The sequence below is a fragment of the Dermacentor variabilis genome, chromosome 6 (genome assembly GCF_050947875.1).
Source record: "Dermacentor variabilis isolate Ectoservices chromosome 6, ASM5094787v1, whole genome shotgun sequence".
Lineage (NCBI taxonomy): Eukaryota > Metazoa > Arthropoda > Arachnida > Ixodida > Ixodidae > Dermacentor > Dermacentor variabilis.
Genome location: NC_134573.1, coordinates 195,836,604 through 195,862,532, shown reverse-complemented (window position 1 = coordinate 195,862,532; position 25,929 = coordinate 195,836,604). Strand labels below are relative to the sequence as shown.

The window sequence follows — 25,929 nt, the reverse complement described above, 5'->3', positions numbered from 1 at the left end:
GATGCTACACCAGATTACTTGAATAAACTTAAAGAGCACATGTCTCTCTACCAAAATAAGAAAATTTTTCTGATCGGCGATCTTAACTTGCCTGGTATCAATTGGGAGCTCCTCCAAGCAAACAATAAGGCCGATGCAAATGCTAACATTATTTTTGACATTATGCTAACACATGATCTTATTCAAGTGGTTAATGAACCCACGCATGTGCAAGGGTCATCATGTTCTATATTAGATGTTATTTTTTTTAAACCGAACCTTTTCCGAGCATACCGTGTCAATCGAAGATGGCTTATCTGACCATTACCTTATTGCACTTTCCTTGCCCACTGTCAAAACTACTGTTCCTAAAACTTCCAATACCAAATCTTTTAAAGACTACACCAGAGCGGATGACGCCAGCATAGTCGACTACATGGAAACTTGTCTTACGCACTTTGGAGATAGTCGAAGTAATGTGTCTGCACTTTGGACCGTGTTTACTACAATGCGCAGGCATTGCATAGATACATTCATACCCACTAAAACTAAGAAAGTCAACAAAAGTACGCCTTGGATGACGCGTGGAATAATACAACTAAAGCGCAAAATCAAACGAATTAAAAAGAAGCATCCACGCACAGTAGTTATCACGGAACTCCAAAAACAGCTGTCATGCGCCGTGCGCGATTCAAAAAAAATTTTATTTTTCCACAACATTGTCCAACTTTATAAAAAATGCACCAGATAAGTTTTGGGGATACCTTGGCAATAGCAAGAAGACTATTACAGATATTGCAGTTAATGGAACCATTCTTAACGACTTGAATGCCATCACACAACATTTTAACACTTATTTTCATAGCGTATTCTCCCGTGCACGATCAGGCCCACCTTTGAGTTCTGCAGTGTTTGAAGAGCATGAGGCGAACTTTATATCTTACCATGGCATTGTGTCTATGTTACTCAATTTAAAAACCAAAACAACCCCTGGCCCTGACAACCTCCCGAATGTGTTTCTTAGGCGATATGCCGAAACTGTTGCCAAATTCTTAGTTGTATTGTTCAGAACATCTTTGTTAAGCGCGAAAGTGCCTGAAGATTGGAAGATGGCTCGAGTTGTTCCAGTCTTTAAGAAAGGCGATCGATTAATGCTTGAGAATTACCGCCCCATATCATTAACGTCATCTTGCTGCAAACTTTTCGAGCACATAATCGCAACTCGCATTAATGAATTTTTAGATGAACACTCCATACTAACAAGTGCTCAACATGGCTTCAGAAAGGTTGTTCCACTACCACACAATTAGTAACAATAATTGATTCAATTGCCAAAGCTTTGGATGCCAACGGTCAAATTGATGCAGTATTTTTGGACTTCAGTAAAGCATTCGATAGGGTAATTCACAGAAAGCTAATTTTAAAATTAAGGAACATTAATCTTCCGGACATCATAATTACCTGGATTACAGACTATCTGGATAATCGCCAACAGTATGTTTCAGTTGATGATCACAACTCGGGATATCTACCAGTCACTTCAGGTGTTCCCCAGGGCAGTGTCCTGGGTCCATTGCTCTTTTTTTTATATATTAATGACATTGTTACCGTCGTCAAACCAGGAACACAAATAAGGCTGTTTGCAGATGACTGCGTTGTATTCCATACTATTAAGTCCGTGGATGATCAGAAGGAACTTAACTCTAGCTTGAATAATATATTTTTGTGGTGCGAAGAATGGGGCATGGCTGCAAACATAGATAAAACTGTCTATCTTCGCATAACGCATAAAAAGAATCCCCTGGAATACACGTATCAAATGGGATCTGTTTCATTAAAGCAAGTTGAGAGTTACAAGTACCTTGGCGTAACGTTCACTAATAAATTTTCTTGGAACCTTCACATTGACAACACATGTTCTTCCGCCTTTCGGAAGCTAACCTATCTGCGACACAAACTAAGAAATGCCCCTTCAAACGTTAAGCTACTCACTTACCTAACCTATATCCGGCCAAAACTTGAATATGCTTGCGTTGCATGGGATCCCTATACTAATGTCAATGTTAACAAACTTGAGAGAATACAGAGAAAATCTGTTCGTTTTATTTATTCTAAGTTCAAAAGTTCCGATTCCCCGTCAGAGTAAATGTTGGCTAACGATATTCCTTCGCTTGAACAAAGAAGACAGAAACACAGGCTAGACTTTTTACATAATCTAATTAATCACAAATTGGCTCTGGACCCTTCACTATATGTAAGCCATCTCTCCACTAGGTATACACGACACCATCGTTCGGATACACTGACACCTATCTATGCTAGGACAGACAGCTATAAGTTCTCGTTCTTTTCCCGAACTATTTCTGAATGGAATTCGCTGCCCGCTCCTTACAACATGTGACTGTGTTTTATGTAAGTTTTTATTGACTTGTCTTTTCTGTATAGAATGTGTTCTTCCTGTTGAATGAGCGGGGCAGGTGCTCGGCTCTCAAACTCCCTTGCCTTTGATGTGCAATTCTCTTGCCTTTTTTTTACATCGTTATGTTTGCACCATTAATTGATCTAGGTATTGCGTTTTGATCTTCTTACTAAATGTTTCTGTGAGCAATATATCATTGCAGAGTCTATATATTTTATGAATGTATACGAACGTATCTTGTATATGTCTTGTACTCAATGTCTGCCCGTCCTGCAAGGACCACAATGTGGTCTGAAGTATGTACTAAATAAATAAATAAATAAATAAATAAATATCTTGTTGCAAGGTTTTGTGTATACGTGCAGTGAACTTTGTTTCCAGTGACACTTCTTTGCCATTTATCAAGCTGTATCTTCACATTTGTATATTCCTTGTATCTTCGCATTTCTAATCTACGAGGGCGAGTCAAATGAAAATGAGCCAACCCATCCTGCGCAATAATGGTTCAGCTCATTATATGCGAGGCATGCACTTAGCACACAAGCATCTCTCATTTACAAAAGTGACACGAAGGTGTGAGGATAAAGGTTCTTTAATGCTCTCATACACTGGGCTAAACATGGTTGCATGACATAATGGACACTCCAAAAGTTGAACAGCGTGGTGTTGTTTGCTTTTTGATAGCTGAATGTGCTTCTTAAGAACAAATTAGTCGCCGTATGGCTACCATGTACATTGAACATTGCATTTTATTGGCCATTGTGAAGCGTTGGAGAAAACGATTCAAATTAGGACGTGAAAGTTGCAACGACAATCCAAGACCGGGCCAAAGCCACCGTGCAATCAACCCCAACACATTTGCAAAGGTTGATGAGCTGACTAGACAGGAACAGAGGATAAGCATCGATGAATTGGCAGGGTCTGTGAACATCAGTCACAGTTTGGGTCACACCATAATTCATGAACATCTCGGGCATCGGCTTTTGTATGTGCAATGGATGCCCAAGATTTTGAACCACCGCCAGAAGACGGAGAGGTTCGGCGCTGTCTTGATTCATCTCATCCGGTATCACAATGAGGGTGACGACTTCTTGTCGGTAATTGTGACCAGGGACGAATCATGGTGCCACTACAACATTCGAATTCACCACCCCCAAAGAAAGCAAAGGCCGTCATTTCTGCCGGAAAGATGTTGCTGACTTTTTTTTCGATAGTCAGGGGCCATTACTGATTGAATTTGCTAGACCTGGAGACACTATCAATCGTTTCCGATATTGTGAAACGTCAGATTGGCTGCATGTCGCAATCAAAAACAAACGATGTGGAAAATAGGCGAATGGGGTCATTTTGTTCCACGACAATGTCCATCCCCACGTCACTGATGTGGTTAACACAAAACTGGCAAACTTCAAGTGGGAAACGCTGCAACACCTGCCATAAAACTGAGACCTGTTGCCTTGCGACTTCCACATTTTGGGATAATTAAAAAAGCAGCTCAAGGGAACCAGATTCGTGTTGGGCGATGTAGTGAAAGAGTCAGTTACCGACTTTTTGAAGCTGCAACTCGAGAAGCTTCATGAGACGGGAATTACGCGACTCGTTAGTCAGTGGTGCAAATGTCTAAATGCTCATGGAGACTACTTTTAAATGAAGAACCTCGTTTTTGATATAATCGCATTGGCTCACTTTCATATGACTCGCCCTCGTATATTTTGCAGAACTCCTGCGTTTTATAAGTACTCGCTATTGCAACTATAATTTCAGTGCAATTACTCACAATACACGATCGGTTGAATGAAAAAATCAGTCAAAAACACAAAGGACAAGAGTAGAGGTTCACACCACAACGACTGGACTATCAACTGAGGTTTATTAGAATCGGTGTAGTCCCAGCAAGGCCAGTCCCAGCAAGGCCACTGGTTTTTTCATTCAAGTATGTACCAACTGGCCCAGATTTCAACCCTTCTGCAAAACACGATCGGTGACAGCTGTTCCTGCACAATATATTATAACAAAGGACAGCGTCATTGAGATTCTCCCTGGCCGTTGCATATGTACAAAAATATAAACAAAGTTCTTGAATGACAAAGTTTCATTAAAATATTTGTCCTCCACTTGTTCATTTCATGGCCTTTAAATTTTTCATATTAACGGCATGCACTGCTTTGCTAGTTTCAAACTGATATAGTCCTAAAGTCTGTGTGATATTTTCTTTACTTATTAAATAGCGAGAACACATGGAAGCATTGACATCAGTTATTTCAGGCACAATTTTTGAGACATATGAGTATATTCTTTTGTGAAAAAATACATATTTTATTTGTCTTGACAGTGCGTAGCATTCAAGAATTCATTTGCAGCATTTTTGGGAATGGCAATGGAGTTATTATGCATGTATTTGATCCCTCAACAAATTCTACAAGGAGGAGGCTGAACTGCAACGTGAGCCCCCCCTCGAACAAAATTTCTGGCTACGCCACTGGGTGATACCAACATATGGACATTGTTCGCTCATGCTGAACTTCAGTTTAAGCAGAACGTTTAAATGAGTGTTCACAGTGCCGCTGATATCAAGTTCCCCATATTAGGCACAGACTTTCTGCAATACTTCGGTCCGTTGGTCAACGTCTGCAAGAAGCGGCTTCAGGATCCTGTTTGTCATGGAGCGGTACAAGGCAAGCCGTGTTGGCACCCTCCTCTCAGCCCGACCTTGCTCAGTCCGTCCGGAGAATCGTAATTCACTGCCATAACACAAGAGTTCCCCGAGCTGACGCGACAGCCACAGGCATCCACCGAAGAGAAGCACAGGGTTCAGCATCACATCGAAACCACAGGCCCATTGGTCTACGCGCGGCCACAGCACCTTTCACCCGAGAAGCTGGGGCTAGCACAACAGGTGTTTGCCCACATGATGGAACTCGGATAGTACGTCCTTCATCGAGCCCATATGCGTCACCTCTTCACATGGTCCCCAAATTAACAGATGGCGATTGGCGCACTTGTGGGGTCTATTGAGCACTGAACCGAGTGACCGTACCAGAACGTTACCCAGTGCCGTATGTTCAAGACATGACCTCCTAACATATTCTCATAAATAGATCTGGTATGAGTATACCATCAGATACCTGTAGCGCTAGAGGATGTTCTCAAGACCACAATAGCAATGCCATTTGGAATGTTCAAATTTCTTTGTATGCCTTTCGGATTATGAAACGCAGGCCAAACTTTTCTATGGTTCATGGATGACATTATCCGAGACCTCGACTTTTGCAAGGTAGGACCTGCCAATTGCCAGCCGCACTGCCAAAGAGCATGAGAGGAATCTACGCTGCATGCTGCAGCGACTGACAGAGCACAAGATTGTTATCAGTACGGCAAAGTGCGTGCTTTGGGTACCGTCACTATCATTTCTGGGCCACAATTTTGGGCGCGGGAGTAAAACCACAGCAGGGCAAGGTTGAAGTACGACGGTTTCCACAGCCGAAAAACACCCACCAGCTTCAAGAGTTCCTGGGACTTATAAACTTCTACTGTAGGTTTCTCCCGAAATGTGCCAACATCCTTCATCCTCTCCACAGTCTACTCCCGCCATCAGGAAGTAACGCAAGTGCCATTCAGTGAAACGAGCCAGCCATACAAGTATTCCAGCAGATTAAAGAGGCTCTCGCTAATGCTGCCCTGCTCGCATACCTACAGCCGAGTGTTCCTCGATGCGTAATGGTGAATGCTTCCAATGCAGCTATTAGAGCCGCGCTGCAGCAGAAGTTGAGCAGAATGTGCCGACCAGTTTCCTTCTCCAGAAAACTGAGCCCGTCTGAACGACAGTACAGCACCTTTGATGGGAAACTCCTGGCCATATACGCTGCTACACGACATTTCCACTGCGATGTAGATGGGCGAGAATTCAAATCGAATCAAATCAAATCAAAAGGGAATTTTATTACACAACAATATGAAAAGTGCGTACAAAGATATTTGGTCCCATAGCCTAAAGCGGCTAGTGATGGGTCCAATACAAAAAATGTATTGCAATAATTAGCAGTCTTATACAAACAAAATAGCGAAAGTATCATACATAAGAGCTAAGTACTATATATAATTGCAGAACTGCGCTAAAAACGAACAAGAAAAAAATAAAGAATTAACAGACACATGATTTATTTTATATTCCCCGCCTTTTTTTTTAATACAAAAATCTCAAGAATATGCTTGGTAAGATAAGAAGTGGCATTTGCATGTCAAAATTTCTTGCGAGTTTTATTTGGAGAGGCAAATTATTCCACAGCTTAACACCAGAGAATTGAATTAATCTTTTGCCGTACACATTCAAACATAAAGAGAGATTAAGATTACAGTTGCATGCATGCCGTGTATTTAACGACGGACATGTGAAAATGGTACGCAGCAGAGGAACGTTTGTGTTTATTATTTTATTTACTAAGCAGGAAATCTTGTAGTCCTGTATGTCAGTAAATGGCAGTATACACAGCCTCTGAAATAGAGGATTCAAGGGATGATGCACCGAGGAGAAAGTAATCGCACGAACAGCTCGTTTTTGTAATCGGAATGATAGAGTAAGGTATGTTATGTACGTTTGGCCCCACGACTCGCAACAATAGCTATTGTTGCAAGTCGTGTTCATAGCAATGTCAAATCAAAGTATTGACGTGCTCGTATGAGAGTGTAACAGCTGAATGACAACTTTTTGCAAACAGTATTGATTTGGTCTCTCCAGTTAAGGTTACTGTCAAATATAATGCCTAGATATTTAATAGTTGGAACACATTCAATGGTTCGATTGTTTAATGATATGCTAATTGAAACGTAGTTCAGAGTTTTCATTCGTGAATGGAAAATAATGTATTTTGTTTTGTCGGCATTTAGTAACAGTTGATTTTCACTAAACCGCATTGAAACAGCTAGTAGTTCATTGGATACATTATATTGCAAGATTTCAAGTGAACTACCTGTGAATAAAATTACAGTATCGTCCGCATACATTAATACTATAGACGACTGTAGAATTCACGGGAAATCATTAACGTATAGAGCAAATAAAATGGGACACAATACGGATCCTTGCGGTACACCACATGTGACATTCCTAGATTCGGACAGAAAACCATCAATTAGTACTTTCTGCTTTCGCGATGTGAGATAACTGGAAAAGTCATGAGCGTGATCAATAATACCATAGCACTTCAGTTTTTTCAGTAGTGCCGAGTGACAAATAGCATCAAACGCCTTTTTTATGTCGATAAAAATTCCAATAACAATCTTTTGATAATTGAGGGCTGTTACATAGTTACGACACCCGTGGCGTGTCTTACTGTATACGACAGCACGCCGTTCGAAGGTTGGAACATGAGTCTTTATTGCTTCTATCTCGGAGCGTATATATACGAAACAGAGAGGCAGAAATGGGAAAGGGAGAACAAGGGAAGGATATCAAACGATAAACGCACGTGCCGTCAGTGCTTGCAAGGCAGTCTGATTGCGGCTGACGTCACTTTACAACATCTCTTCTTCCTTAATACTGAAGTCGCTGTACTGGTTTTCTTTGACGTGTAGAGCGCCGCAAGGCTTGGGGTGATCTGACGGGTTCAGCTTTGCTCCCTGCAAGTTCCGGCTGAAGTTCATGCTCAGGTTCTGTTATGCCCCCTTGTTCGGCTGGCGTTCTCGGTGACAGTGGGTAGTCGCTAGGAGTACCTGTTCTCGATTCTCGTTTTGCCACTTCTTGGTCTTTACCAAGCGGTGGCGTCGCATCTTCCCGGTTCCACACCTGGTCAACATGTCGTGTTACTGATCTGGCTGGTGTTCGATTGCTCACCATTCGAGAGCCTGTTGTAGACTCTACAATTCCTGGAGTCCATTTCTCACCCGTTCCGAAGTTGCGGGCGTACACAGTAGCTTCAGGCAATGGCCACTCGTCTGCTTCGTTGGCTGGCCCTGCATCTACAGGAGGGAAACATGTATCTAAACGGGATTGAATTTTATATCCGAAGAGCAGCTCTGACGGTGATTTTCCAGAGTGGTTAGGTGTCCTTCTGTAATTGAAAAGCAGCCTGTTAATATTATTTTCCAACCGCCACTCACCAATCTTCTTGAGGCCCTCCTTAATTGTCCTGACAGCCCTTTCTGCTAGACCGTTCGATTGAGGGTGATATACAGCTGTGCGCAGATGCATTATGTTGTTCCTCTTGACAAAAGTAGCGAACTCGTCAGCGGCAAACTGCGTTCTATTATCGGATACGATGGTTCGTGGCACGCCAAATCTGCAGAAGATACCGCGCAGGCAGTTGATTGTGCATGAAACGTTTGCTTGTCGCAGTGGCACAGCTTCAATCCACTTGCTGCATGCGTCCACGACCACGAGTATCATGTTCCCTGCAATAGGTCCCGCAAAATCGATATGCACCCTTGCCCATTTTTCAACAGTAGAGGGCCAGCTTTTTGGTGTTGCTGTAGCTGGCATGGGCAGGTTTTGAACACAACTCTGACATGACGCTGTCACTGCCTCTATTTCGCGATCTAACCCTGGCCACCAGAATGACGATCTAGCAACCGCCTTCATAGCGGTCGATCCTTGGTGCGTCTCATGCAAAAGGTATAAGATGCGACGTCGCGCCTCTATCGGAACGACTACTCGCCGGCCCCAGTATATCCACCCGTGGGCCAAAGAAAGCTCCAATTTCTTGTCAAGAAAAGGTGCGACACTCGTGTTCAAGCCTTTCGCGCAGGGCGACCAACCGTTCTTAGTGAATCGCATAACTTGACTCAGAGCAGGGTCACCAGCAGTCAACTGCCTTAGCTCCTCAAATGACACAGTTCCCTCATCAAACACAGTCAAGGCCAGCAGATAGTCTCGTGGGTCCTCTTCTGGTGGCTTCAGCTCAGACGTCCGTTGTGGCAGTCTACTAAGGGCGTCAGCGTTGAGCAGTTGTTTACCAGAAGAGTATTGAAGCTGATAGCGGAATCCGCCTAAGTACAGCGCCCAGCGCTGTATTTTGGCGGCTGCCAATGCTGCAGTTGGTCGATCCACCTTCAGCAGGCCCACGAGCGGCTGGTGGTCAGTGACCAATATGAATTCTCGACCTACGAGATAATCACAGAATTCACAAGAGCAAGGGCTTCCCTCTCAAGCTGGGAAAAATTTTTCTCAGCCCTTGTTAGCGTTCTAGAACGGAACCCGACAGGTTTGTTTATCTTTCCGAATGTATGGAAAAGCACGGCACCTATTCCGTCCTGTGAAGCGTCGCACTCTAGCTTGAGGGGTCTCTCGGGATCATAGTGAGCCAGCGCAGCCACTTCCCGAAGGCATTTTTTTGCTTCATGAAAAGCTGCTTCTTGCGCATGTCCCCCGAACCAACGTGTGCTGTTCTCCAATAACTTGCACAGCGGTGCAAGTACGGAAGACATGTTGGGCACGAACTTTGAATAATATGTAATCATGCCCAGAAACGACCTCAACTGCTCAACATTTTCTGGGTTGGGGGCTCACGCGATTGCTTCAACAGGCTTCTCTATTGGATGCAGACCTTCATGGTCAATTTTATGACCCAGATACGTCACTGTCTCTTGGCGAAAGCTGCATTTCTCAAGTCTGAGCTTCACTCCATGCTCATGAAAACGCTGCAGTACTTGTTGTAACCTGTCGGTGCTACAAAGTTTTACAAAACATCGTCAAGGTAAGCCTGAACACCTGTCAGGCCCTGCAGAACTGTTTCTATTTTCCGCTGGAAGATGGCAGGCGCGGAAGCTATGCCGAATGGCAGTCGGTTGCAGCAAAACAAACCACGGTGTGCATTGATTACACACATCTTCCTTGAGTCCTCATCGAGGGGGACTTGGTTATACGCGTCTCTTAAATCCAGCGTGCTGAAGCAGTCCCCACCATTCAGGCATGCAAAAATGCCATCAATAGCTAGCAACGGGTACTGCTCCAGTTTACAGACGGGATTCAAGGTCACCTTAAAATCAACGCAGATTCTAACCGCGCCGTTCTTCTTCATTACAGGCACAATGGGAGTAGCCCACTCGGCGTGCGTTACAGGCGACAGTACTCCAAGCATTACGAGCCTATCAATCTCTTTCGAAACTTTGTGGCGTAAAGCAAATGGAAGGGAACAGGCCTTACAAAATTTCGGCATGGCGCCTTCCTTGAGCTTCAGATGGACAGGGTGTCCGTCAATTAGACCCAGCTCGGGGCTGAAGACGTCTTTGAACTCTGACAGGACGGCATGCATGGCGGGGGTACGGCTGCTTCCTGGACCAGAGCTTTGTTGCACTGATACGTTCAACACCGAGGATCCTGCGTCATTGAACTTGGAAATCAACTCTCGTCCACAGAGGCTCGGACCTGAACAGTTCAGGGCCATCAAGAAACTCTTGACCTCCTTGTTATTGTAACGCACTGCCATACTCAGTTTCCCTAATACTGGAAGTTCTCCAAGATAACAGGACAGTTTAATGAATGCGGGTTCTAATTGCGGCCAATGTTCACGGTTTTTCTCAAAAATCTCGTTGGACACAACACAGGCGGGTGAGCCGGTGTCCACAATCATAGGTACGTCAATGCCACACCATGTGAAAGTACGAAGAATAGGTGGTGGTAGCCGACCATTGGAGGGTGCGGTTAATGCCCAAATGTGTGCATCGTCTCCATTTTCCTCAGTGACATACGTTGTTACTGCAAACGCTTCTCCTTGCCTGCATTGTGAACGTGCATTTAGGCGTCCTTTCCGCACGTCGCTTTGGCACATCTTCGCCAGATGGCCGTATACACCACAGTGGTAACACCTCGCTTTCGCCAAGCCACAGGCGTTTCTGTTGTGTTTCTTACATCCGCAACGCCCACATACTGACACCAGTTTATCAGCTTTTCGTGCATTGACTTTGAGCACGGGTTCAATGTCAGAAGACATCTTCTTTGTATCTTTTTCCGCCGCTTCTGCTGATATGGCAATTGCTTCAGCCTCCCTCAACGTCAAATCTGTTTTCGCTAATAGCTGCTTCTGAACAGCGCTTAACCTAACTCCACAGACGATCCTGTCGCGAAGCATCCGGTCTAGCATGCCACTGAAATTACAGCCATCCGCAACCCGGTGAACTTCAAGGATGAACTGTTGAATGGGCTCACCTTCCAACTGGTAGTGATTGAAGAACCAACAGCTCTCCGTTATTTCATGATGCTTGGGGTCGAAGTAGCCATCCAAAACTTTGACTGCTTTCTCGTACGTCAGCAAGTTTGGCTTCCTCGGTGCAACCTGTCCTGAGAGCACTTGCACGGTGCGCATACTCAATGCTGCTACCAGCAACGCCCTCTTCTTTCCCAAGTCACTGACGCCAGTTGCCTCAAAATAAGCTTCTGCCTTCGTGATGTAGGCCTTCCAGTTGTCGGACTGGTCATCGTATTCCGGTAGTTGATGATGAGCCATGGTCGATATTTCCGCAGCCGCTGTTTCCTGCTTAACAGCCTGGCTTAATCCATTTTTCACCTCGAAGGTTCTGTCTGGCCTCGTCGCCACTGTTACATAGTTACGACACACATGGCGTGTCTTACTGTATATGACAGCACGCCGTTCGAAGGTTGGAACATGAGTCTTTATTGCTTCCATCTTGGAGTGTATATATACGAAAGAGAGAGGGGGAAATGGGAAAGGGAGAACAAGGGAAGGATATCAAACTATAAACGCACGTGCCGTCAGCGCTTGCAAGGCAGTCTGATTGCGGCTGACGTCACTTTACAACAAGGGCAGAGTTCAGTATTTCAGATAAAGTAAGCACAGCTGTTGATGTGGATTTCCCTGGGATGAAACCGTGCTGTTCCGGGCAAGTTACGTTATTCTTGCTAAGTAAGTCCTTCAGCTATTGAGCGATTAATCTTTTAAAAATACTGTTCACTATACTCAATAGGAATATCGGTCTGTAGCTGCCGGGAACATTATGGTTGCCCGTTTTGTATACTGGTACAATTTCGGCCATTTTTAATACATCTGGATAGGAATTCACATTTAATGAATGGTTAAATAAATGACAAAACAAAGTGGAGCACTCAAAATATCTGGATTGTCTTTCATTATCCTAGCTTGTATACCATCAATCCCTGTGGCTTTGTTCAGCTGTAGATTTTTTATAGCAGACGTCACCAGCGCTTCTGTTATGACCTGAAAGCTAAATCTGTTTTTACTTTTTTCAACATAAGTGGTGGGCTGTGCAGCACTAAATTGTTTCGTTATATGTTTTTGGCAACCATGACAAAGTAATCTTTAAAATCATTTGTAAGGCTAGTTGTGATATTGCCAGGGAGAATTTTGTTTTTGTTATTGAGCCCTGTCACTTTTTTGACTATTTGCCATGTTTGTTTTGTATCACAACGGGTAACGAGACGGGCATAATATTGCCACGTGGCAGTGACTGAAAGCATCCAAACTGAGAAAGACGAAACTAGCGTTTTATTGGGTGAACTTGTGCTCTCAAAAACAGGCTACACTCAAAGAACGGCGATAGCGGCGAACACAGTCGGCGACTGTTGAAAATCTGATCAACGGGTCAAGCGTGTCGGCTTTTATACATCAATCGTCAAATGTTCCAAACTAATCACTGGGACCCGCATGCCTTCCACAAAGTTCTACATTATTCGCGTCACGCACACATGCAATCAGATTACACAAGGTTTGGTCACAGACAGTGGATGGAACCATCGATAACATTCCAGAAACTTCCCACACATGCAAGCGCGTCCTGTGCTGTGTAATAACATTTGTTAGGCGGTGAAACGTGTCGCCCGATGAAGACAAGTGCACGTGTCAATACCCTCCTCTTAAAGAAGCATCGATCCGATGCTGCAAACAAACGAAAGTAATAAAGAAAAGCACTCGTAGCAATAAAAACAACAAAATAAGGAAGTCCGTCAGCATCCGTAAAAGGGTTTAAGACGCACCACGTGGACCACTTCAGATCGTGCGCGGCGCCGTTGTGAATGCGAAATGCCATCTGGCATGACCTCATAGTCCAGTGCGCCAATACGTCGGATGACCTTGTAGGGTCCAAAATAGCGTCGCAGTAGTTTCTCACTGAGTCCTCGTCGGCGTATTGGGGTCCATACCTAAACACGTTCGCCGGGCTGGTACTCGACAAAGCATCGTCGGAGGTTGTAGTGTCGGCTGTCAGTCCTCTGCTGGTTCTTGATCTGCAGGCGAGCGAGCTTTCAGGCTTCTTCGGCACACTGGAAATAGGTAGCGACGTCAAGATTCTTCTTGTCAGTGATGTGCGGCAGCATGGCGTCGAGCGTCGTCGTCGGGTTCCTGACGTAAACCAGCTTGAACGGCGTGATCTGTGTTGTTTCTTGCACCGCCGTGTTGTAAGTGAATGTTACGTACGGCAGGATGACATCCCAGGTCTTGTGTTCGACGTCGACGTACATTGCTAGTATGTCAGCGAGGGTCTTATTCAGCCGCTTCATAAGACCATTCGTCTGTGGGTGGTAGGTCGTTGTCCTCCTGTGCCTTGTCTGACTGTATTGCAGAATGGCTTGGGTCAGCTGCGCCGTAAAGGCCATTCCTCTGTCGGTGATGAGGACTTCTGGGGCGCCATGTCGCAGCAGGATGTTTTCGACAAAGAATTTTGCCACTTCGGCTGCGCTAACTTTCGGCAGTGCTTTAGTTTCAGCGAAGCAGGTGAGGTAGTCCATTGCCATGACAATCCACTTATTTCCGGTTGTTGACGTCGGAAAGGGTCCAAACAAGTCCATCCCGATCTGCAGGAATGGTCAGCAAGGAGGCTCGATTGGCTGTAGTAATCCGGCGGGCCTTGTCGGTGGTGTCTTGCGCCGCTGACAGTCTCGGCATGTTCTGACATAACGGGCGACGTCAGCGGTCAGGCGTGGCCAATAATACTTTTCCTGTATCCTCGATAGTGTCCGGGAAAATCCGAGGTGTCCAGCAGTCGGATCGTCATGTAGGGCGTGCACTACTTCTGGACGCAGTCCTGACGGGACAACAAGAAGGTAGTTGGCGCGCACTGGTGAGAAGTTCTTCTTTACGAGTAGGTTGTTTTGAAGTGAGAACGAAGACAATCCTCGCTTAAATGCCCTAGGAATAATGTCGGTGTGCCCTTCCAAATTTTCGACGAGGTTTTTCAACTTCGGGTCTACTCGCTGCTGTTGAGCGAAGTCTTCCACGCTTAAAATGCCAAGGAAGGCGTCGTCATCTTCGTCATCTTGCGGCGGTGATTCAATGGGGCCGCGTGATACGCAATCGGCGTCAGAGTGTTTCCGTCCGGACTTATAGGTGACAGTAATATCATATTCTTGCAGTCTCAGGCTCCATCGCGCTAGCCGTCCTGAATGATCCTTTAAATTTGCTAGCCAACACAAGGCGTGATGGTCACTGACGACTTTGAATGGCCTGCCATATAGGTAAGGGCAAAATTTCGCAGTAGCCCAAACGATGGCAAGGCATTCCTTTTCGGTTGTAGAATAATTGCCTTCCGCTCGCCAAACTGAGAAACTTCGAAAGACGCCAAACTGAGAAAGATGAAACTAGCGTTTTATTGGGTGAACTTGTGCCCTCAAAAACAGGCTACACTCAAAGAATGGCGAGAGCGGCGAACACAGTCGGCGATCGGCGAAAATCTGATCAACGGGTCAAGCGCGTCGGCTTTTATACATCAATCGTCGAATGTTCCAGACTAATCACTGGGACCCGCACGGCTTCCACAAAGTTCTACATTATTCGCGTCATGCACACATGCAATCAGATTACACAAGGTTCAGTCACAGATAGTGGATGGAACCATCGATAAAATTCCAGAAGCTTCCCACACATGCAAGCGTGTCCTGCGCTGTGTGATAACATTTGTTAGGCGGTGAAACATGTCGCCCAATGAAGACAAGTACACGTGTCAATATGCCCTTTTTGATTGACGCATTAGCCCAACTGACTGATTTTTGAAGTACTTAAATTGAGCCTTGTAATATTCATTTGTTTTGTTTAACTTCAGCTTTTGTAATAGTAATCTTTTTTCTTCAGTAGTGCTAGAATAGGCTGTGTTATCCAAGGACATATGGCATGATCATACCTACGTTGTGTGCACTTATACGATGACTGCTTTACCGAGTTCGTGATACTGCAAATAATGTTATCACATTCTACTTGCACGTCGTCGTTATACAGCGTTTCAAACATAGTGTGTTGCAAGTTGTGTTGTACTTGCAAATAATTAACGCGGGTGTGATATCTCGGGAGCAACTTTTCTGTTTTACGAGTATGATATAAGTACGACTGTGGCATGAAAAGAAAAGTCGGGTGGTGATCAGCAATTGTAAAATCATAAGCACCAGCTTCTAGGTTAGTATCAAGACTGCACAGCATGTGATCAATAAGTGTGGCAGAATTTTCAGAGAAACATGTTTGTTCGGTTATAACATTTCTAAGATGAAATGATTGTAGGAGGAACAAGTAGTCGTGGCACTGATCCTTTAGCAGATCTATATTGAAGTCACCACAGATTATTATCTGGGAATGCGACGTTACACGTTGAATCAGCATGCTTTTCATGACAGATATGAAGTCATCTACGCTTGACCTTAGGGGGCGATATACTACAACAGCTATGACTCCACATTCAATCGTTGCAAATAGCGTTTCTGCAGATTGCTGAGTGCTCTAGATATCATTTAGATGCTGGAAACTGAACTCGCTCCTGATAAACATGGCTACTCCACCCGTTATGTGTCGCATGCGCTCTCAGCTGTGACACCACATATCCAGGTATATTTATGTACTCATGTTCCTTTAGACATGTTTCTGTTATTGCAAGTATATCGTATTGAAATGAACGTTGTGACAAATAGATTAGCAGCTGGCCGAAATTTTTCTTTATGCTGCAGATATTGCAATGGAACACTGATATGTTTTTATGTTTGTGCCACGCCCTTTCAACCTCAGCGTTATTAATCATCTCGATCAGTTACTGTACTCTATCGAGGTCCTCTGCGCATGTCACGTGCAGAACCTTCTAATTTTCTGTCTTGCGCAATTAACACTTTTCCGTCTGACACCCAGGCGAACTTCAAATTTTTTTCGCGTTTTGCATTCAGTGCTTTTGCTAAAAGTATCTTATTTGCTGGACAAAGGTGTTCATTCACAAACAGTGGCGAACTATCCTTGAATGCCAAGGTGGACGTGTTCAGCCTCTGCTTTTCTGCCGCTCTCAGAACCCAATCCCTCGCTTTGCGAGAGTGGAATTTTACTATGATGTTGGGTTTCTCTTTGGTCTTTGACGGGACTCAATGAATTACTTCAATGTTAGATTCGGCAATCTCAGAGCCAATACAATTTGAAATTGCTTTCATTGTGGAAGTTAGATCTTCGTCTCGGGCTAAAAGTATTCCTTTTATTTCCAGGTTGTTCTTACAACTGTATTGCTGCATGTCAGTTCATTCTTTCTTAATGTCTCAGAGTTCCTTTACAAGACGAAAGTTGTTTTTTATTTCCCTATTGTCGTCTTTAACTATGGTTATTTCACTCTTTAGTGTTTGCATTTCTGCTCGAAATGCCTCAAAACTTTCATTGATGAAGTTCATTGCTTGTTTTACAGGGTCCAGCTCAGTTCCTATCAAGCTCATCAGGTCGCATTTCATTTCATCATATTTCTCATCAAGTCTACTAGACAAGTCTACCAAAGCCTTGGCAAGTTATTTAACGGTCGTAGGAGCCTTTTCACTCAATTGCGCACACAGTAGGGTGCAGTCCGGCAGCCTAAGTAATGATTACTTAAGTAACGATATGAATAGAACATACCTGCACAAAATAAGTGCTTCGTTAAAGGCCGTTTGTTTGTTGTGGCTGCCTGGACTGCTCCTGTGTGATGCCGCTCTCAATTGAGGAACCATTTAAGTGCCCAGCTAGTGACGTCAGGGCTCATGAGGATGCCCAGAAGCATTTGGTGGTCCGGCGGGTTCCTTACAACGGTCAGTTGGATGGTCCCCCTGTCGCTGCGTGACCTGACAGAGTGACTAGGCGTCGGCGTTCGACGTAAATCGGCGACGGGTGCTCTGGCTGGTGACATCAGGGCTCATGAGGATGTGCAGAAGCATTTGCTGGTCCGGCAGGTTCCTTCCAATAATCAGTTGGATGGTCCTCCTGTCGCTGCATGACCTGGCAGAGCGACTAGGTGTAGGTGCTTGACATAAATCGGCAATGGGTGCTCTCCAGAAAATAAGTACTTAGTTAAAGGCCGTTCGTTTGCTGTGGCTGCCTGGACTGCTCCTGTGTGATCACAGACATTGTACTTTTTTTTGTACTCACGGACCAAAAGCCGCTGATGTACGCGTTGCGTGCGACACTGGTGCACACATGGCACAGGAGCTCCGCGAGATGTCATGCATCGCAGAATTCACAACGGATGTACACCATGTCAGCGGGCCGGAAAATGCTGTTGCAGGTGCCTTTTCGCACAGCCCAGTGAATGCCGTCAGTCTGCCGAGCGACGTTGACTTCACCACACTAACAATGGCTCAACGCAGTGACAGTGAGCTGAATCACATACTGAAGTCTACTACCAATGCCTTGAAGCTGCAATGGCCGACTGAACCCACAGGATCTGTATGCTGTGACATGTCCAAAGGCAGGGCCAGACCATTCGTGCCCACGAATCTTTCATACAACATTTATGACTTGCTGCACAGTGTCACGTGTCACCGATCTCGGGGATGTGCAGATGTTAGGAGAGATGGGGTCGGGAGACGCAGAGCAGCACAGCAAACAAATTTTAATTAACCCAAACTCAAAAACTCAAAATAAAACTCATGTAACTAAAACACCATGAAGAGACGCCAGCACCTAAGCCACCCACTTAACAGTGACTAAGCCATGACTTACTGAACTCCAGACCTGCACAGATTTGATCAAGATGCCAGCGAAGGTGCTGTCTGCCCCAACACCCAGCAAAACATCCTCGTTATCAGCACACCCAGTAGCACCAATGCAGAAAAATACAGGAAGCTCAAGGCCATCAGGATCGGTGACCACCAATATGAGGTCAACGTGTATGAAGCGGCACCCAATCATGTGGGCAAGGGGGTCATCCGATACATACCGCTCGAAGAAGACACCAGGTCCATTAACACAGAGATCGTCAAAGACAAGAACCCAACAGCCCTAGCGGCCAAGCGTCTTAGCAACACTACGACAGTCATCGTTGCCTTCGAAGGCCTGAAAGTACCTACCCTCGTCAGGTACAGAAGCATTCTGCTTTGCTGCTCGCCGTACTGGAAGCAGGTCGACATCGGTCCCCAATGCGGTATACTGGGCCCCCGTATGGATGCCTGCCCAAATCCCTAGGACAAGATCTGCAAGGGCTGCGGCGCCAAGAACTCAGACCCCCACACCAGTGCATCCCAAAATGCAGCCTATGCGGAGGGGAACACCCTTCTTCAGAGAAGGGTGTCCCCACGGCAGACAAGTCCTGCCGAGCAAAGTTCAAGACTCCATATATCATCAAGAAACGAAGACGGGAAAGGAAAAGAGCGGAAGCGGAAGCAGAACTCGAGGCAGTCAAGGAACCCAGTGGAGAGCAACCCCACACCCTGCGAAAGCCAAAGTCCAGATCCAGAGATCAGGCCAGGTCCAGATCGATGACAGCAACTGAGGCCCCTTGATCCCGCCAGTGAAGCTGGCCGAGGAGCTGAGCCCGCAGCCATATCCCGGGACCAGGTCGAGCCAGGTCGAGATCCAGCCGCCATCGCCAAGGCACTCGGGAAGACCAGGCCATCCGCGAAAAGGTAAGCTGGGCAGATGTGGCCAAGGGTGTGCCAAAGCGCAGGGTCTCCAGGGTAACTGCCTCAGAACCACGAGTCACCAATAACATAGACAATGAGGTTATCGCAGAAATTAAACATGAGAATGCGATGCTCAAGAGCCTAGTACAAACAGGTAACCCAAGAGGTACGCGAACTGAGAAAGGTCGCGCCTCCTGCGCAGCCCCCTAGACCCACTCCCGTGAGCACACATGCTCCAAGCAACAATGGCGAGGAACAGGACAAAGCAACTCCACCTGCAAAAGGGCGAGCTGCGCTAAGCCAAGAAACCAGTCGCGCCAAACATGCGAGATTGGAAATTAACGCCATGCTCACCGAACTGCAAAGCGCAATAAGAAATCTGTCTTCGGCCATATCCGGCCTCAAGACCAGGGTAGCAAAGCTCGAGGAATGTGCGATGTAGGCACTGTCTCTGTCACTATCACCATGGCCGAACGCAGCAACTCACGATATAAATCCAGTCATAATCCCAGATGTTCCTATGATGAAACCACAAGCAGCTCCAATTTCTCAACAGCTACTTATTTAAGACTCCAGGATGGCCAGACATGATAAGAGAGCTATTGGTGTGGCAGTGGAACTGCAGAGGTCTAGCCGGGAAAAAACCGGTCCTACAACAATACGTAAGAAACATCCAACCCAAACCCGATGTGATAATGCTATGAGAAACCGTGGGCACGTCAGCCAACATCCCGGGCTACCACGCCCTCATCCCTAAATTCCTAAAAGATAGAGGCATTGCCACACTAATCAGAAATGGCCTAGTACCTATAGAACATGAGATTAAAGGCCCGCAGGCTGAGCATATTATGATAGAGATTATTCCTAACAGAACGCAAAAGAATAGCATCTTTCTACTCAACATATACAGTAGCCCATCCAAGAAACGGCAGTATTTTCTCTCCCTGCTCAGAAAGATGGCCGAGATCGCTGGCCTGAACCCGTTAATCGTGGTTGGGGACTTCAGCGCTCTGTGCCATATTTGAGGATATGGCCACACCATAACCAAGGGCAAACAGTTATGGCAGAACTCGCAAGACTTGGAATACACGCTCATCACGAACCTCATGAATGGGCAACTTGGTTGCAAGAGATACCACACCGGACATAACTATGATCAAACCATCGAGAGGGCTACCTGGAGAAACACCCTAGAACACCTAGGTAGCGACCACATGATCATCGAGATCACGAGCGGGAACCACCCCCTTGTCGAAAGCTTCAAATGGACAGACTGGGAGAAGTTCCGCAAGCACTGGGACATCAGGCTAGATGATGAGCCCATCGGCGATATTGACACATGGATCGCAGACCTGACCAGAGATGTTGGGGAGGCCACGCAAACCATCACTCCTGAAATCCTGAGGGAGAAGATGGACCTATGGGAAGCCAAGAAATTCATACAAACCTGATGGCAAGGCCAGCGACTCAATCGAAAGCTGAGGAAAACGATTACTGAACTAGACAAACAAATACAAGAGCACTGCAAAACCTTGAGCAAGCAACAGTGGGATGAAGTATGCAATGCCGCGGATAGCCAACTCCACAACGGAAGTATAGGGCATCTGCTGAGGCACCTGCTGGATGAAACCCAAAGCAAATCCAAGCAAAGAGACGGCATGCAGAGACTTCTGCACAAAGAAAAAGGGGCGGCAAGCTAGAACCAAATCGTCAAGAAACTCCACGACAAGTACCTTTCACAACGACTGACGGTTCATCACGGCAAGTGCACTGGCAGTCATGATCCCAGGTTAGATGAAGACTTCGGCGAGGCGGAAATCAGAATGGCACTCCAAGGAGTCAATGGCAAGTCAGCCCCAGCACCGGACAGGGTTAACCACAAAACGCTTAGAAACCTGGACAACAGATCCGTCACCAAACTCACGGGCATATACTGTCAAACCACGATATAGCGAACAAGGATATATTGAATTATTGCGTATATCGCACACTTTCTATATATCACCGGGAAAATCTCATGCATTTTTTATTTTTTTATTTCTAAAGGGCAGGGTAATCTCGGGCTACAACCATTATGAGCTGCTGTCATACACTTCTTCTTAGTTCAGCACACCTCTTTGTCCCTTTTAATATTAGCTTTTCTGTACCTTTTCCAAACTACACATTTATGACTGCCCTTTTGCTCATTATCATGCTTGTATATTGCTTTGCGCTGCTATGTGTCATGTGACAATTTCTTTGTGTATTTCCTGTTTGCTCCCTGTAATACACCTGTCGGGAACCTCGAGGGTAAATAAATGTTTCAATTATGGTGACAGTACACTGGAATCACAAGACCCACAAGTGATACTGCATTTTAAAAGAACTTTTGCACGTACCAAGGTTTGATCATAGATGGGCATTGGGTGCAGAAGGATACACGCAAGCAGCTCCACTGTCTTGCCAAGTCCCATTTCATCAGCCAAGATGCCACCAGGTGTGGCAGCGCCCACAAAGTCCATCTTCTTTTCAACAAAGCTGCAACATTGTGCAAATATAAGAGTCCTGCATGCTGCATTCCACTGAAAACATGCTCACATCACAGTGCTTGGCATATTCCTGGCTCATAACAGCCCTAAAGCAAGAGGAACACGCACTGACATGCATCAATTTAATTCATTTGTTTCTAACCTGTGCCTTTGCTTACTTCATTATATGAAAGAAGCCAGAAACAAACTAAGTGAAGCAATATTATTATACATGAGCAAGTCACATGGTCATTGTTAGAAACACATATCCTTTGGTTGAATGGCTGCTAATAGAGCCAATACTAAAGAGTTTATCTCAAAGGCTATTTCCCTGTAAAGTTTATTACAATGTGTGAGCAACCTGTCAGACTGTACGGCTGCAACAGGTCTGACGTTCTGAGCACCACAGTCACTGCATGCCTACTCAATAATCACAACCTATTCGAGGCTAGAAGAAACACTGGAGGAAACCACAAGTACACTCAGAAAGCATTTACTATGTTTGCAACTAATGCTTCAAACAGTTTGGCTATCTGTGCACGTCATCCCTAGGGGGTTTTCTTGAAAGGCATACACTGGTAAAGCGGGAGATTCCCGCTTATTGGCTGTCGTATGGGTGGCTCTGCTGCAGCAGAATGCAAGTCGCCCCAATCTACAAGCAGGACGACACTGACATGCTCATCGCTTCATCGCTCATCAAGCAAGGTGAGCAGGATTTCATGCGACTAGTACCGAGGGCACTACCTGCATGTAGCCCACAAGCTCTCACTCTCTTCCAAGTGTGCAGGCTGGATCACTTAAGAAAATGTGTCTCAGAAATCTTTTTTCGTTAATAAATACGTAAATTAATGAAATTTATGCAGAATTAGAATAAAATCTTCTACTTTCGAATAACTTTTCAGTTTTTCAATATCTTATCTGGTTATTTTTCTGTGACCCCTAAAAGTGGGAAAAATAGGGTCTCTTGTGCGACGTCTGGGCTTCATACCAGGCATAGGAAAAATTGAATTAAATTATGGGGTTTAACGTGCCAAAACCACTATCTGATTATGAGGCACGCCATAGTGGAGGATTCTGGAAATTTGGGCCACCTGGGGTTCTTTATGTGCACCTTAATCTAAGTACACGGGTGTTTTCGCAATTCGCGCCCATCAAAATGCGGCCGCCATGGCCGGGGTTCGATCCCGCGATCTTGTACTGAGCAGCCCAACACCATAGCCACTGAGCAACCAAGGCAGGTCAGGCATAGTAAAGTGTTATAAAATATCACATATTGCTCCTTATGAACAACTAATAGCAAGGAAACTCACAAATAACTTTCTTTCTTCTTTGTCACTTAAAAAAGAGTTTTTAATCTGTGCTATTATTATTAAGAAAATTGACGAGTGGTTTCTTAAAAAGCCCATGATCAAAATTATTAAAATACGAAAAGATCAAAATATCTGCATTTAACACATCCTAGTGCATGTGCATGCAAACTTTGCATGAGATTTAATCAAATTAAGGTGAAGGTATCACAGCCACCATCTTGTGTGTAGTTCAGATTCTCCCACCAGGCGACGCCACTCAGCCATTTTTGGAAAAAGGGGGAAAGATCTGCTCTTAGCCATCGTAACATGCTCTGGTCTGTCCCCGCTGTGACAGGTGATCTGCTGTAGTTGAGAAAAATGCCCCCTCCTCCCTTCTTTTCAGGACAAGCTATGCCTGGCACCATTGTTTTGTTGCTGCGCGTGGTGGTCTTCCCACTGATACTTCCAACAGTGGCTCGGTCGAACCTTTCTCCATGTAAAATGGTTAGTGCTGCTGATGGTGGCTATAGTCATGGTAAGTGCTTCGTCACTGACGCTTTTGACGTGGTTGTCATGCGAGTGGGGGCCACTCCTTCGAAAACCGTCTTGGTAGATGGCCTGCAGACTGCAGTGGCTCACCACGTCGATGAAACACAACACTTGTATTAATAAAGAAATATTGTGAGTGAAATGGATGGAACCTTGCGTGACATTGATCGTCAACTAGTTTTGTTTCTTTTTCTTCCTAGTGCCTTTGTTCTTCTATTCTTCACCATTCTGCAAAGTATGGGCCCGCTGAAGGAAGGCTCTAGGCTTGAAATGGTAAATGTAGCGTTGTGCCTATGAACACATATATAGGGAAGGAAATTGCTACTGACCCCAGGAAATGTCTAGCACAGTCTGCTGTCACCTGGAGAGCGGTCAGCAGTGGAAGAGGGGTGGCGATAAAAAAGCAGTCATAAAGGTTAGTGTCATGTCGCTGCTACACCACTGCCAGCTCCATGCCAATAACAATCTTTATTACGGCGAACGTAACATATACAAGAGCGCTGTGGCGCCATCTGTCGCATGTGGCCTGCGTCACGTCAGCAGTGCCATCGATTGCGAAGGCATGACACTACATCTAGCCCTCCCTCAACAAGAGAACGCAGGTTATATGCATACAATCAAAAAACCGTCACTGATTGTGGCAGCCAACTAAATTATTGCGCTAACAAATTGATAGTAAAGTCACTGGTGGCGATTGCCTAATAAAGTCGCTGCAATCAGTAAGTTCACTGCACATAATCCCTAAACTTTGCTGGCAGTCTTCGCTCCTGTGTAGAACAGCGGAGTGCTGACTCTACTGGCTGATGAGAGTTTTCCGATTCGCCACCACGATCAGCACACAGTCCGGAGGTCATGGTTCCAGTTAGTGGACTCCCTGGCCATGTACATGGGCTTGGCGTGCAAGGAGGCAGTGGTGACAGCAGCAATTCTGCAGACTATGCTTCATCAGGCGTTGGTGTTCTTTGGGATGTGGTGCTCTGTGTTCCTGAGGGCAGTGCCCGAGTTCTGGTGTTGCCTGCTGGCATGTCTATGTCCATGTCCCCCCGCAGGGATTCTTGTCTCGCCATTGTTTCTTGTACAGCTTCAGGGGCGCAGCGGACAATTGAGAGGCGTTCCACGGCCGGCCGTCCTAGAGGTGAAATTACCAACGTCCTATGCATTTCAGGATTTTGAATGGCACCAAAACTGAGGGTGCCTTTCATTGCAGGTAGAGGACGTTTGACATGCACATAGGCACCCACTTTGAATTTGGACTCCCTGGCTGCTCTTTGCTTGTCCGAATGCGCCTTGTTTCTTTGTTGGTAATCGTATACATGATGCCGAAGTCTACGCAGTTCCCGGGCGGGTTGGGTGCCGAAGTCTGTGGTTGGCTGGCCGATGACATCTAACAATTTCCTCATGTGACGTCCATGGAGCAACACTGCTGGGCACAGACCAGTGGCGCTGTGGGGGGTGGCGCCGTAAATACTCAGGTACTCCATAACGGTGGCCTTGATGGGTCGCTGCTCCAGTAGAGAGAGTTGTATATACGATTTAAGGACCCTGTTGAACCTTTCCACCGCACCATTGGCTTGAGGGTGGTAAACTACAGAGAAGAAATGTTTAATACCCCTTTCCTCTAGGAAACACTCAAATTCACTTGACGAAAGCTGTCGGCCGTGATCCGAGACTAATTCTATAGGGTAACCCTCTCACACAAAGACCCCAAGGAGGAAGTTTATCACAGTGCAGGAAGTGGTGTCACCGTAGAACGCAATCTTTGGCCATCTGGAGAAGAAGTCCACCACCACAATGATAAACCGACAATCGGTTTGTGCACATCCAAAGGGCCCCATGATATCTATTGACACTTTGTCCCAGGGCCTGTCAGGCAGTAAGACAGGCCGGAGCGGTGCCTGTAAGTTCTTTGTGCACTTGTCCGAGGCTTGGCAAACAGTGCAGCTTCGGGTGGAGGTCTCCACTTGCTTGTCAAGGCGCGGCCACCAGTATTTTTCCCTGATGCGTTGCTTGGTCTTGACTATTCCCGAGTGGGACTTGTGGGCTAACTGGATGAAGGTATCAGTTAGCTTGGCAGGTACCACAACACGTTCTGTGCGCAAAACAAACCCATCCCCTACAGAAAGCTCCTCCCGTACATCATGGTAGGGTGTCAGTTCCGTCGGAAGTGTTTTCCAGGTTGGCCATGATGATTAGATTAATTGTGTGACTTGCTGTAGTATGTCATCCTCAGCGGTAGCAACCCAAAGATCCTCTAGATGTACAGGCAATGTAACTAAAGACACAGCCTCTTCATTGACTTGGAAGCCACCCTTTATTTCTGGAACAGGCAGTCAGGACAAGGCATCTGCTACTTGGTTGTGGGCTCCGCTGCGGTACTGGACTTTGAAGTTGTAGCGCCGGAGT

General features: G+C 45.7%; 1 protein-coding gene across 7 annotated transcripts in view; it reads right to left on the bottom strand.

The window, feature by feature from the left end:
* The window catches only part of LOC142586040 (E3 ubiquitin-protein ligase SHPRH), a 444,374-nt gene that overhangs the window by 400,475 nt on the left and 17,970 nt on the right, over positions 1-25,929 (bottom strand). For all 7 annotated transcript variants that reach the window (XM_075697266.1, XM_075697267.1, XM_075697264.1 and 4 more), the window contains one exon: positions 21,560-21,698. In XM_075697266.1, coding sequence (XP_075553381.1) covers positions 21,560-21,698 — 139 coding nt within the window. The remainder of the gene's footprint in view (positions 1-21,559; positions 21,699-25,929) is intronic.